Raw genomic sequence first — 15,632 nt, forward strand, 5'->3', positions numbered from 1 at the left:
ACCCAGCTTGTTGGGTGCATACAGGATAAACAGCGAGTCAGTTTTCCTGACTCCAGCCGTCCTGGAAACATATATTTTCAGGGCCCTGACAACGTCTAGCAACTTGGAGTCCTCCAAGTCCCTAGTAGCCGCAGGCACCACAATAGGTTGGTTCAGGTGAAACGCTGAAACCACCTTAGGGAGAAACTGAGGACGAGTCCTCAATTCCGCCCTGTCCGAATGGAAAATCAGATAAGGGCTTTTACAGGATAAAGCCGCCAATTATGACACGCGCCTGGCCCAGGCCAGGGCCAACAGCATGACCACTTTCCATGTGAGATATTTTAACTCCACAGATTTAAGTGGTTCAAACCAATGTGACTTTTGGAACCCAAAAACTACATTGAGATCCCAAAGTGCCACTGAAGGCACAAAAGGAGGCTGTATATGCAGTACCCCTTTTACAAACGTCTGAACTTCAGGGACTGAAGCTAGTTCTTTTTGGAAGAAAATTGACAGGCCGAAATTTGAACCTTAATGGACCCCAATTTCAGGCCCATAGACACTCCTGTTTGCAGGAAATGTAGGAAATGACCCAGTTGAATTTCCTCCGTCGGGCCTTACTGGCCTCGCACCACGCAACATATTTTCGCCAAATGCGGTGATAATGTTTTGCGGTTACATCCTTCCTGGCTTTGATCAGGATAGGGATGACTTCATCCGGAATGCCTTTTCAGGATCCGGCGTTCAACCGCCATGCCGTCAAACGCAGCCGCGGTAAGTCTTGGAACAGACAGGGTCCTTGCTGGAGCAGGTCCCTTCTTAGAGGTAGAGGCCACGGATCCTCCGTGAGCATCTCTTGAAGTTCCGGTTACCAAGTCCTTCTTGGCCAATCCGGAGCCACGAATATAGTGCTTACTCCTCTCCATCTTATCAATCTCAGTACCTTGGGTATGAGAGGCAGAGGAGGGAACACATACACTGACTGGTACACCCACGGTGTTACCAGAACGTCTACAGCTATTGCCTGAGGGTCCCTTGACCTGGCGCAATACCTGTCGAGTTTTTCCCAACGGTTTATAATCATGTGGAAGACTTCTGGGTGAAGTCCCCACTCTCCCGGGTGGAGGTCGTGCTGAGGAAGTCTGCTTCCCAGTTGTCCACTCCCGGAATGAATACTGCTGACAGTGCTATCACATGATTTTCCGCCCAGCGAAGAATCCTTGCAGCTTCTGCCATTGCCCTCCTGCTTCTTGTGCCACCCTGTCTGTTTACGTGGGTGACTGCCGTGATGTTGTCCGACTGGATCAACACCGGCTGACCTTGAAGCAGAGGTCTTGCTAAGCTTAGAGCATTGTAAATGGCCCTTAGCTTCAGGATATTTATGTGAAGTGATGTCTCCAGACTTGACCATAAGCCCTGGATATTCCTTCCCTGTGTGACTGCTCCCCAGCCTCGCAGGCTGGCATCCGTGGTCACCAGGACCCAGTCCTGAATGCCGAATCTGCGGCCCTCTAGAAGATGAGCACTCTGCAACCAACACAGGAGGGACACCCTTGTCCTTGGTGACAGGGTTATCCGCTGATGCATCTGAAGATGCGACCCGGACCATTTGTCCAGCAGGTCCCACTGGAAAGTTCTTGCGTGGAATCTGCCGAATGGGATTGCTTCGTAGGAAGCCACCATTTTACCCAGAACCCTTGTGCATTGATGCACTGAGACTTGGCTCGGTTTTAGGAGGTTCCTGACTAGCTCGGATAACTCCCTGGCTTTCTCCTCCGGGAGAAAAGCCTTTTTCTGGACTGTGTCCAGGATCATCCCTAGGAACAGAAGACAAGTCGTCGGAACCAGCTGCGATTTTGGAATATTGAGAATCCAATCGTGCTGCCGCAACACTACCTGAAATAGTGCTACACCGACCTCCAACTGTTCCCTGGATCTTACCCTTATCAGGGAATCGTCCAAGTAAAGGATAACTAAAATTCCCTTCCTTCGAAGGAATATCATCATTTCGGCCATTACCTTGGTAAAGACCCGGGGTGCCGTGGACCATCCATACGGCAGCGTCTGAACTGATAGTGACAGTTCTGTACCATAAACCTGAGGTACCCTTGATGAGAAGGGTAAATTTTGACATGAAGGTAAGCATCCTTGATGTCCCGAGACATCATGTAGTCCCCTTCTTCCAGGTTCGCAATCACTGCTCTGAGTGACTCAATCTTGAATTTGAACCTCTGTATGTAAGTGTTCAAAGATTTTAGATTTAGAATCGGTCTCACCGAGCCGTCCGGTTTCGGTACCACAACAGTGTGGAATAATACCCCGTTCCCTGTTGCAGGAGGGGTACCTTGTTATCACCTGCTGGGAATACAGCTTGTGAATGGCTTCCAAAACAGTCTCCCTGTCAGAAGGAGACATCGGTAAAGCCGACTTTAGGAAACGGCGAGGGGGAGACGTCTCGAATTCTAATTTGTACCCCTGAGATATCACCTGAAGGATCCAGGGGTCTACTTGCGAGTGAGCCCACTGCGCGCTGAAATTCATTGAGACGGGCCCCCCACCGTGCCTGATTCTGCTTGTAAAGCCCCAGCGTCATACTGAGGGCTTGGCAGAGGCGGGAGAGGGTTTCTGTTCCTGGGAACTGGCTGATTTCTGCAGCCTTTTTCCTCTCCCTCTGTCACGGGGCAGAAATGAGGAATCTTTTGCCCGCTTGTCCACGAAAAGACTGCGCCTGATAATACGGCGTCTTCTCATGTTGAGAGGCGACCTGGGGTACAAACGTGGATTTCCCAGCTGTTGCCGTGGCCACCAGGTCTGAAAGACCGACCCCAAATAACTCCTCCCTTTAATAAGGCAATACTTCCAAATGCCGTTTGGAATACGCATCACCTGACCACTGACGTGTCCATAACCCTCTACTGGTAGAAATGGACAACGCACTTAGACTTGATGCCAGTCGGCAAATATTCCGCTGTGCATCACGCATATATAGAAATGCATCTTTTAAATGCTCTATAGGCAAAAATATACTGTCCCTATCTAGGGTATCAATATTTTCAGTCAGGGAATCCGACCACGCCAACCCAGCACTGCACATCCAGGCTGAGGCGATTGCTGGTCGCAGTATAACACCAGTATGTGTGTAAATACATTTTAGGATACCCTCCTGCTTTCTATCAGCAGGATCCTTAAGGGCGGCCATCTCAGGAGAGGGTAGAGCCCTTACAAGCGTGTGAGCGCTTTATCCACCCTAGGGGGTGTTTCCCAACGCACCCTAACCTCTGGCAGGAAAGGATATAATGCCAATAACATTTTAGAAATTATCAGTTATCATCGGGGGAAAACCACGCATCATCACACACCTCATTTAATTTCTCAGATTCAGGAAAACTACAGGTAGTTTTTCCTCACCGAACATAATACCCCTTTTTGGTGGTACTCGTATTATCAGAAATGTGTAAAAACATTTTTCATTGCCTCAATCATGTAACGTGTGGCCCTACTGGAAGTCACATTTGTCTCTTCACCGTCGACACTGGAGTCAGTATCCGTGTCAGCGTCTATATCTGCCATCTGAGGTAACGGGCGCTTTAGAGCCCCTGACGGCCTATGAGACGTCTGGACAGGCACAAGCTGAGTAGCCGGCTGTCTCATGTCAACCACTGTCTTTTATACAGAGCTGACACTGTCATGTAATTCCTTCCAACAGTTCATCCACTCAGGTGTCGACCCCCTAGGGGGTGACATCACTATTACAGGCAATCTGCTCCGTCTCCACATCATTTTTCTCCTCATACATGTCGACACAAATGTACCGACATACAGCACACACACAGGGAATGCTCTGATAGAGGACAGGACCCCACTAGCCCTTTGGGGAGACAGAGGGAGAGTTTGCCAGCACACACCAGAGCGCTATATATATACAGGGATAACCTTATATAAGTGTTTTTCCCCTTATAGCTGCTGTATCTTTAATACTGCGCGTAATTAGTGCCCCCCCTCTCTTTTTTAACCCTTTCTGTAGTGTAGTGACTGCAGGGGAGAGACAGGGAGCTTCCCTCCAACGGAGCTGTGAGGGAAAATGGCGCCAGTGTGCTGAGGAGATAGGCTCCGCCCCCTTATCGGCGGCCTTATCTCCCGTTTTTCTATGTATTCTGGCAGGGGTTAAATGCATCCATATAGCCCAGGAGCTATATGTGATGCATTTTTTGCCATCCAAGGTGTTTATTATTGCGTCTCAGGGCGCCCCCCCCCAGCGCCCTGCACCCTCAGTGACCGGAGTGTGAAGTGTGCTGAGAGCAATGGCGCACAGCTGCAGTGCTGTGCGCTACCTTGTTGAAGACAGGACGTCTTCTGCCGCCGATTTTCCGGACCTCTTCTGCCTTCTGGCTCTGTAAGGGGGCCGGCGGCGCGGCTCTGGGACCCATCCAGGCTGGGCCTGTGATCGTCCCTCTGGAGCTAATGTCCAGTAGCCTAAGAAGCCCAATCCACTCTGCACGCAGGTGAGTTCGCTTCTTCTCCCCTTAGTCCCTCGATGCAGTGAGCCTGTTGCCAGCAGGTCTCACTGAAAATAAAAAACCTAAACTAAAACTTTCACTAAGAAGCTCAGGAGAGCCCCTAGTGTGCACCCTTCTCGTTCGGGCACAAAGATCTAACTGAGGCTTGGAGGAGGGTCATAGGGGGAGGAGCCAGTGCACACCAGATAGTCCTAAAGCTTTCTTTAGATGTGCCCAGTCTCCTGCGGAGCCGCTATTCCCCATGGTCCTTACGGAGTCCCCAGCATCCACTTAGGACGTTAGAGAAAATAAGAATTTACTTACCGATAATTCTATTTCTCGTAGTCTGTAGTGGATGCTGGGACTTCCGTAAGGACCATGGGGAATAGCGGCTCCGCAGGAGACTGGGCACAAAAGTAAAAGCTTTAGACTAGCTGGTGTGCACTGGCTCCTCCCCCTATGACCCTCCTCCAAGCCTCAGTTAGGATACTGTGCCCGGACGAGCGTACATAATAAGGAAGGATTTTGAATCCCGGGTAAGACTCATACCAGCCACACCAATCACACCGTACAACCTGTGATCTGAACCCAGTTAACAGTATGATAAACGTAGGAGCCTCTGAAAAGATGGCTCACAACAATAAACAACCCGATTTTTTTGTAACAATTACTATATACAAGTATTGCAGACAATCCGCACTTGGGATGGGCGCCCAGCATCCACTACGGACTACGAGAAATAGAATTATCGGTAAGTAAATTCTTATTTTCTCTGACGTCTTAGTGGATGCTGGGACTTCCGTAAGGACCATGGGGATTATACCAAATCTCCCAAACGGGCGGGAGAGTGCGGATGACTCTGCAGCACCGAATGAGAGAACTCAAGGTCCTCCTCAGCCAGGGTATCAAATTTGTAGAATTTAGCAAACGTGTTTGCCCCTGACCAAGTAGCTGCTCGGCAAAGTTGTAAAGCAGAGACCCCTCGGGCAGCCGCCCAAGATGAGCCCACCTTCCTTGTGGAATGGGCTTTAACAGATTTTGGCTGTGGCAGGCCTGCCACAGAATGTGCAAGTTGAATTGTACTACAAATCCAACGAGCAATAGTCTGCTTAGAAGCAGGAGCACCCAGCTTGTTGGGTGCATACAGTATAAACAGCGAGTCAGATTTTCTGACTCCAGCCGTCCTGGAAACATATATTTTCAGGGCCCTGACTACGTCCAGCAACTTGGAGTCCTCCAAGTCCCTAGTAGCCGCAGGTACCACAATAGGTTGGTTCATGTGAAACGCTGAAACCACCTTAGGGAGAAATTGAGGACGAGTCCTCAATTCCGCCCTATCTGAATGAAATATCAGGTAAGGGCTTTTATAGGATAAAGCCGCCAATTCTGATACGCGCCTGGCTGAAGCCAGGGCTAACAGCATTACCACTTTCCATGTGAGATATTTTAAATCCACTGTGGCAACTGGTTCGAACCAATGTGATTTTAGGAATCCCAAAACCACATTGAGATCCCAGGGTGCCACTGGAGGCACAAAGGGAGGCTGTATATGCAGTACCCCCTTTACAAAAGTCTGGACTTCAGGAACTGAAGCCAGTTCCTTCTGGAAGAAGATCGACAGGGCCGAAATTTGAACCTTAATGGATCCTAATTTTAGGCCCATAGACAATCCTGCTTGCAGGAAATGCAGGAAACGACCCAGTTGAAATTCCTCTGTAGGGGCCTTCTTGGCCTCACACCACGCAACATATTTCCGCCAAATGCGGTGATAATGTTTTGCGGTTACATCCTTCCTGGCTTTGATCAGGGTAGGGATGACTTCATCTGGAATGCCTTTTTCCTTCAGGATCCGGCGTTCAACCACCATGCCGTCAAACGCAGCCGCGGTAAGTCTTGGAACAGGCAAGGCCCCTGCAGTAGCAGGTCCTTTCTTAGAGGTAGAGGCCACGGGTCTTCCGTGAGCATCTCTTGCAGCTCCGGGTACCAAGTTCTTCTTGGCCAATCCGGAGCCACGAGTATAGTTCTTACTCCTCTCCTTCTTATGATTCTCAGTACTTTTGGTATGAGAGGCAGAGGAGGGAACACATACACCGACTGGAACACCCACGGTGTTACCAGAGCATCCACCGCTATTGCCTGAGGGTCCCTTGACCTGGCGCAATATCTGTCCAGTTTCTTGTTGAGACGGGACGCCATCATGTCCACCTTTGGTTTTTCCCAACGGTTTACAATCACTTGGAAAACTTCTGGATGAAGTCCCCACTCCCCCGGGTGGAGGTCGTGTCTGCTGAGGAAGTCTGCTTCCCAGTTGTCCACTCCCGGAATGAACACTGCTGACAGTGCTATCACATGATTTTCCGCCCAGCGGAGAATCCTTGCAGCTTCTGCCATTGCCCTCCTGCTTCTTGTGCCGCCCTGTCTGTTTACGTGGGCGACAGCCGTGATGTTGTCCGACTGGATCAATACCGGTTGACCCTGAAGCAGAGGCCTTGCTTGACTTAGGGCATTGTAAATGGCCCTTAGTTCTAGGATATTTATGTGAAGAGACGTTTCCATGCTTGACCACAAGCCCTGGAAATTTTGTCCCTGTGTGACTGCTCCCCAGCCTCTCAGGCTGGCATCCGTGGTCACCAGCATCCAATCCTGAATGCCGAATCTGCGGCCCTCTAGAAGATGAGCCCTCTGTAACCACCACAGGAGAGACACCCTTGTCCTTGGAGATAGGGTTATCCGCTGATGCATCTGAAGATGCGATCCGGACCATTTGTCCAGCAGATCCCACTGAAAAGTTCTTGCATGGAATCTTCCGAATGGAATCGCTTCGTAAGAAGCCACCATTTTTCCCAGGACTCTCGTGCATTGATGCACTGACACTTGTCCTGGTTTTAGGAGGTTCCTGACTAGCTCGGATAACTCCCTGGCCTTCTCCTCCGGGAGAAAAACCTTTTTCTGGACTGTGTCCAGAATCATCCCTAGGAACAGTAGACGTGTTGTTGGAATCAGCTGTGATTTTGGGATATTTAGAATCCACCCGTGCCGACGTAGCACTACTTGAGATAGTGCTACTCCGACAACTGTTCCCTGGACCTTGCCCTTATCAGGAGATCGTCCAAGTAAGGGATAATTAATACGCCTTCTCTTCGAAGAAGAATCATCATTTCGGCCATTACCTTGGTAAAGACCCGTGGTGCCGTGGACAATCCAAACGGCAGCGTCTGAAACTGATAGACAGTTTTGTATCACAAACCTGAGGTACCCTTGGTGAGAAGGGTAGATTGGGACATGGAGATAAGCATCTTTGATGTCTAGAGATACCATATAGTCCCCTTCTTCCAGGTTCGCTATCACTGCTCTGAGTGACTCCATCTTGAATTTGAACCTTTTTATGTAAGTGTTCAAAGATTTTAGATTTAAAATTGGTCTCACCGAGCCGTCCGGCTTCGGTACCACAAACAGCGTGGAATAATACCCCTTTCCCTGTTGTAGGAGGGGTACCTTGATTATCACCTGCTGGGAATACAGCTTGTGAATAGCTTCCAATACTGCCTCCCTGTCGGAGGGAGACGTTGGTAGAGCAGACTTCAGGAACCGGCGAGGGGGAGACGTCTCGAATTCCAATTTGTACCCCTGTGATACTACCTGCAGGATCCAGGGGTCCACTTGCGAGTGAGCCCACTGCGCGCTGAATTTCTTGAGACGACCCCCCACCGTGCCTGAGTCCGCATGTAGAGCCCCAGCGTCATGCTGAAGACTTGGCAGAAGCGGGGGAGGGCTTCTGCTCCTGGGAAGAGGCTGCCTGGTGTAGTCTTTTTCCCCTTCCTCTGCCCCGGGGCAGAAATGAGCGGCCTTTCCCCCGCTTGCCCTTATAGGGACGAAAGGACTGAGTTTGAAAAGACGGTGTCTTTTTCTGCTGAGAGGTGACCTGGGGTAAAAAGGTGGATTTTCCAGCCGTTGCCGTGGCCACCAGGTCCGATAGACCGACCCCAAATAACTCCTCCCCTTTATACGGCAATACTTCCATATGTCGTTTGGAATCCGCATCACCTGACCACTGTCGCGTCCATAACGTTCTTCTGGCAGAAATGGACATCGCACTCACTCTAGATGCCAGGGTGCAAATATCCCTCTGTGCATCTCGCATATATAGTAATGCATCCTTTAAATGCTCTATAGTTAATAATATACTGTCCCTATCCAGGGTATCAATATTTTCAGTCAGGGAATCCGACCAAGCCACTCCAGCGCTGCACATCCAGGCTGAGGCGATTGCTGGTCGCAGTATAACACCGGTATGTGTGTATATACCTTTTAGGATATTTTCCAGCCTTCTATCAGCTGGTTCCTTGAGGGCGGCCGTATCAGGAGACGGTAACGCCACTTGTTTTGATAAGCGTGTGAGCGCCTTATCTACCCTAGGGGGTGTTTCCCAACGTGCCCTAACCTCTGGCGGGAAAGGGTATAGTGCCAATAATTTATTAGAAATCAGCAGTTTTTTATCGGGGGAAACCCACGCTTTATCACACACCTCATTTAATTCATCTGATTCAGGAAAAACTACTGGTAGTTTTTTCCACACCCCACATAATACCCTTTTTTGTGGTACTTGTAGTGTCAGAAATGTTCAATGCCTCCTTCATTGCCGTGATCATGTAACGTGTGGCCCTACTGGACATTACGTTTGTCTCCTCACCGTCGACACTGGATTCAGTATCCGTGTCTGGGTCTGTGTCGACCATCTGAGGTAACGGGCGTTTTAGCGCTCCTGACGGTGTCTGAGACGCCTGAACAGGCACTAATTGGTTTGCCGGCAGTCTCATGTCGTCAACAGTTTTTTGCAAAGTGCTGACATTGTCACGTAATTCTTTAAATACGACCATCCAATCAGGTGTCGACTCCCTAGGGGGTGACATCACTAACACAGGCAATTGCTCTGCTTCCACATCATTTTCCTCCTCATACATGTCGACACAATCGTACCGACACCCAGCACACACACAGGGAATGCTCTGATAGAGGACAGGACCCCACGAGCCCTTTGGGGAGACAGAGGGAGAGTTTGCCAGCACACACCAGAGCGCTATATATATACAGGGATAACCTTATATAAGTGTTTCTCCCTTTATAGCTGCTGTTTTATATTTGCTGCCAATAGTGCCCCCCCTCTCTTGTTTTACCCTGATTCTTGTAGCAGGACTGCAGGGGAGAGTCAGGGAGCCGTCCTTCCAGCGGAGCTGTGAAAGAAAATGGCGCTTGTGTGCTGAGGAGAAAGGCTCCGCCCCCTTCACGGCGGCCTTTTCTCCCGCTTTTTTCAGGAAAACTGGCAGGGGTTAAATGCATCCATATAGCCCAGGAGCTATATGTGATGCATTTCTTTAGCCATATAAGGTTTTTATAGTGTTTTATTGCGTCTCAGGGCGCTCCCCCCCAGCGCCCTGCACCCTCAGTGACCGGAGTGTGAAGTGTGCTGAGAGCAATGGCGCACAGCTGCAGTGCTGTGCGCTACCTTATTTGAAGACAGGAACGTCTTCTGCCGCCGCTTTCTCCGGACCTCTCCGCTCTTCTGGCTCTGTAAGGGGGCCGGCGGCGCGGCTCCGGGACCCATCCAGGCTGAACCTGTGATCGTCCCTCTGGAGCTAATGTCCAGTAGCCAAGAAGCCCAATCCACTCTGCACGCAGGTGAGTTCGCTTCTTCTCCCCTTAGTCCCACGATGCAGTGAGCCTGTTGCCAGCAGGACTCACTGAAAATAAAAAACCTATTTAAACTTTTACTTCTAAGCAGCTCAGGAGAGCCACCTAGCCTGCACCCTTCTCGTTCGGGCACAAAAATCTAACTGAGGCTTGGAGGAGGGTCATAGGGGGAGGAGCCAGTGCACACCAGCTAGTCTAAAGCTTTTACTTTTGTGCCCAGTCTCCTGCGGAGCCGCTATTCCCCATGGTCCTTACGGAAGTCCCAGCATCCACTAGGACGTCAGAGAAAATATGTTATTATCTTTCATTGATATGTTACCACAAGGTGTCCTCAGCACTGTACAGAGATTAAATAACACAATTATACTTAGTACATAGGACAAGAGACGTCAGGGCAGGAGGGAGAGACGTCGGGGGCAGGAGGGAGAGACGTCAGGGCAACGTCGGGGGCAGGAGGGAGAGACGTCAGGGCGACGTCATGGCAGGAGGGAGAGACGTCAGGGCAGGAGGGGAAAATTTGGGTGTCAACAACATAGAAGTGGTAATGGAAGCTGGACGAGCTGGTGAGATCTCCAAGCAAGAAGGTGTAAAGGGAGAAGAGAAGGGCCAAGAACATCCCCATTGGGGACACTGACAAAATATCGGCCTGGGGTCCCACAGCACTAAATAGACATAACACTAATATATCAGAAGAGCAGAAGGACACAACAATAAGTGATCCACACACTGTAGGTCAGGAGCTTCTAATGCCTTTTACATGGGATAATAGCCGTCATACTGCAGGTTATATGGATATTAGAAGTCACCAGGCAGCTGTGTCATATAAATGGGCACAGAAATATCAGGTGACTTGTATCATCAGTAAAATACATGAGGGGTCTGTTATTGCTTAGAATACGTTTACCACATGAACCCGGATGAAATAAGGACTATTTGTTGTATACAGGAGCGGATATTACGTAGCTTATACAACACATATTACCACGACTTCTGTACCTGCATTCTGATACTAAGAGAACTCTTATACAATATAGAATGAAAGATAAATGCTCCCTATACAGATACACAACCTCCCCAGTGCGGAGACACAGGCCGAAGCAGCATCCAGAGATCCACCAGGACATTAGGGATGAGAGGTAAGCGGCTCGGCGTAATGTCACCGGAGCATACGCACGCAACATCTGCCAGCGTAATAGCAGCAGCACAGGAACAATTCCGGCCTGCAGCCTCTGATACGACGTTACCTCTGCTGGGCGCGCACACTGGCTTGTGTAGTGGGGAGGGAGCCGCACACGTAACACGTCCTTACAGGCAGGGCTGGCATGTACAGAGAAAACGCTACTTACTGAGAACCTACCTGCATCTGCATGGCCTCTCGCACTTTGGGGGGCACATGAATATCTTTAATCTCGTACCGCAGACACCGTATACCCCAGTCATCGGAAGCCTGGTTGATGGCGTCCACGATGTTGGCATTCAGACATTCTCTCTCCTGTGAAATAAATTCCGGATACACAATGTATAAGTGCCTGGCCTAGCGGTAATCAGTGCCCAATAGCCCACAGGTAACACTCACAGGGCTATCCGCTACAAGCACATAAAATGTAACAAATTATCACATTTAAAAACATTTCCAGAAAAAGAAAAAACCAACAACATCTAGATTACGCTGTATCCGAATTCCTTGCAGTCTGTGTAATAATTGTTATTCGGGCCGCCATGTTTAGCGGCTCAGATCCTGCTACAGTTTCTGGGGGAACACAGTCTATTCTCCTAATCACACACACATATACACGGCACTGTGTAATAAGCCAGTGACAGATATCAAGTCATTTTGAACGATGACAATTAAGTGACATTATTTATACACGGTACTCACCCTGAACACCTTGTCCAGAGACAGCTTGCCGAGTTCGGAGCGCATGGTGGTCTGCGCCAGCTGCGTCACTGCATATTCAGGGTCTTCCACCCCGTAACTGGCCTGGGCACAGAGCATGGAGGAGACGGGTGAGATCGGAGTAATATGGTTCTCAGTTTCTCTCTACTGCCTATGTAACAATCACGGAGGATGAGAGCGGAAGACAGCACGTGGGAGAGGGTGGTGGTGGTGGGGGGGGGGGGGGGCTATTACCTTATATGGATTCATGACCCGCAGGTACAGCACTCCGTCTATCTGTAAGCTGACATTGTCTGCAAAATAACACAGCGCATCACAGTCACACTATGGTCTAATACCATTACACATCCCTGTAATACAGAGGTTCTCAAACGCAGTTATATATACCGGCTGCGGAGTCCGGTCACACAGCAGAAACTTTCCCCTCCCCCCCGACTCACCCAGAGACACGGCAGACTGCTCCGGAACATTGATCACTATTTCTTTCAGACTCTGTACATAGCGGATGCGATCCAGGACTGGAATGAGCAGATTCAGACCCTACAATGAGGATTAGATAAAGTAGGTACGTCACATACAATTACTGTATCCACTCTACTACTGCTCGGAGCACCATCATTATTATGCTTTATGTATATAGCATCACCAGTGACGCAGTGCTGCGCAGCAGACAATCAGCCTTCCGGCATGTATTTGGACTATGGGAGGAAATGAACGCAAACATTGGGAGAACATAATATTCACATAATATAATAAAAGCTTAATGAGAAGTGAATATTAGAGATGAGCGGGTTCGGTTTCTCTGAATCCGAACCCGCCCGAACTTCATGTTTTTTTACACGGGTCCGAGCGACTCGGATCTTCCCGCCTTGCTCGGTTAACCCGAGCGCGCCCGAACGTCACCATCACGCTGTCGGATTCTCGCGAGACTCGGATTCTATATAAGGAGCCGCGCGTTGCGGCCATTTTCACACGTGCATTGAGATTGATAGGGAGAGGACGTGGCTGGCGTCCTCTCCGTTTAGAAATTAAAATAGATAGGAGAGTGAGAGTGAGACACTTCATTTACTTACTGGAGCTTAGGAGGAGTTATACTAGTGACTGATGACCAGTGACCTGACCACCAGTGCAGTTTTATAATTTATTATTATTTAATAATCCGTTCTGTTCTTGTTCTCTGCCTGAAAAAAACGATACACAGTGACTCAGTCACACTCACATACCATATCTGTGCTCAGCCCAGTGTGCTGCATCATCTATGTATAATATCTGACTGTGCTCACACAGCTTAATTGTGGGGGAGACTGGGGAGCAGTTATAGGTTATAGCAGGAGCCAGGAGTACATATTAAACAGTGCACACTTTTGCTGCCAGAGTGCCACTGCCAGTGTGACTGACCACTGACCACTGTGACCAGTGACCTGACCACACTGACCACCAGTATAGTATATTGTGATTGAATGTCTGCCTGAAAAAGTACACTCGTCGTGTGACTTGTGTGGTGTTTTTTTATTCTATAAAAATTAAAAAACTCATTCTGCTGACAGACAGTGTCCACTCCAGCAGGTCCGTCATTATATAATATATACCTGTCCGGCTGCAGTAGTGATATATATATATTTTTTATATCATTATTTATCATCCAGTCTACTAGCAGCAGACACAGTACGGTAGTTCACGGCTGTAGCTACCTCTGTGTCGGCACTCGGCAGTCCATCCATAATTGTATACCACCTACCAGTGGTTTTTTTTTTCTTTCTTCTTTATACATACTACATCTCATTATCATCCAGTCTATATTAGCAGCAGACACAGTACAGTACGGTAGTCCACGGCTGTAGCTACCTCTGTGTCGGCACTCGGCAGTCCATCCATAATTGTATACCACCTACCCGTGTTTTTTTTTTCTTTCTTCTTTATACATACTACATCTCATTATCAACCAGTCTATATTAGCAGCAGACACAGTACAGTACGGTAGTCCACGGCTGTAGCTACCTCTGTGTCGGCACTCGGCAGTCCATCCATAATTGTATACCACCTACCCGTGGTTTTTTTTTTCTTTCTTCTTTATACATACTACATCTCATTATCAACCAGTCTATATTAGCAGCAGACACAGTACGGTAGTTCACGGCTGTATCTACCTCTGTGTCGGCACTCGGCAGTCCATCCATAATTGTATACCACCTACCCGTGGTTTTTTTTTTTCTTTCTTCTTTATACATACATACATACTACATCTCATTATCATCCAGTCTATATTAGCAGCAGACACAGTACAGTACGGTAGTCCACGGCTGTAGCTACCTCTGTGTCGGCACTCGGCAGTCCATCCATAATTGTATACCACCTACCCGTGGTTTTTTTTTCCTTTCTTCTTTATACATACATACTACATCTCATTATCATCCAGTCTATATTAGCAGCAGACACAGTACAGTACGGTAGTCCACGGCTGTAGCTACCTCTGTGTCGGCACTCGGCAGTCCATCCATAATTGTATACCACCTACCCGTGTTTTTTTTTTCTTTCTTCTTTATACATACTACATCTCATTATCATCCAGTCTATATTAGCAGCAGACACAGTACAGTACGGTAGTCCACGGCTGTAGCTACCTCTGTGTCGGCACTCGGCAGTCCATCCATAATTGTATACCACCTACCCGTGGTTTTTTTTTTTCTTTCTTCTTTATACATACTACATCTCATTATCATCCAGTCTATATTAGCAGCAGACACAGTACAGTACGGTAGTCCACGGCTGTAGCTACCTCTGTGTCGGCACTCGGCAGTCCATCCATAATTGTATACCACCTACCCGTGGTTTTTTTTTTCTTTCTTCTTTATACATACTACATCTCATTATCAACCAGTCTATATTAGCAGCAGACACAGTACGGTAGTTCACGGCTGTATCTACCTCTGTGTCGGCACTCGGCAGTCCATCCATAATTGTATACCACCTACCCGTGGTTTTTTTTTTTTTCTTTCTTCTTTATACATACATACATACTACATCTCATTATCATCCAGTCTATATTAGCAGCAGACACAGTACAGTACGGTAGTCCACGGCTGTAGCTACCTCTGTGTCGGCACTCGGCAGTCCATCCATAATTGTATACCACCTACCCGTGGTTTTTTTTTCCTTTCTTCTTTATACATACTACATCTCATTATCATCCAGTCTATATTAGCAGCAGACACAGTACAGTACGGTAGTCCACGGCTGTAGCTACCTCTGTGTCGGCACTCGGCAGTCCATCCATAATTGTATACCACCTACCCGTGGTTTTTTTTTTCTTTCTTCTTTATACATACTACATCTCATTATCAACCAGTCTATATTAGCAGCAGACACAGTACGGTAGTTCACGGCTGTATCTACCTCTGTGTCGGCACTCGGCAGTCCATCCATAATTGTATACCACCTACCCGTGGTTTTTTTTTTTTCTTTCTTCTTTATACATACATACATACTACATCTCATTATCATCCAGTCTATATTAGCAGCAGACACAGTACAGTACGGTAGTCCACGGCTGTAGCTACCTCTGTGTCGGC

At 48.4% G+C, this 15,632-nt stretch overlaps 1 protein-coding gene across 1 annotated transcript in view; it reads right to left on the reverse strand.

The window, feature by feature from the left end:
- STOML2 (stomatin like 2) overlaps positions 1 to 15,632 on the reverse strand; it is a 41,735-nt gene that overhangs the window by 5,763 nt on the left and 20,340 nt on the right. The window contains exons 3-6 of the mRNA XM_063960230.1: positions 12,504 to 12,603; positions 12,298 to 12,356; positions 12,046 to 12,147; positions 11,524 to 11,658 (exon numbers count right to left, since the gene is read on the reverse strand). Coding sequence (XP_063816300.1) covers positions 11,524 to 11,658; positions 12,046 to 12,147; positions 12,298 to 12,356; positions 12,504 to 12,603 — 396 coding nt within the window. The remainder of the gene's footprint in view (positions 1 to 11,523; positions 11,659 to 12,045; positions 12,148 to 12,297; positions 12,357 to 12,503; positions 12,604 to 15,632) is intronic.

The sequence above is a fragment of the Pseudophryne corroboree genome, chromosome 1, assembly GCF_028390025.1.
Source record: "Pseudophryne corroboree isolate aPseCor3 chromosome 1, aPseCor3.hap2, whole genome shotgun sequence".
NCBI classification, from domain to species: domain Eukaryota; kingdom Metazoa; phylum Chordata; class Amphibia; order Anura; family Myobatrachidae; genus Pseudophryne; species Pseudophryne corroboree.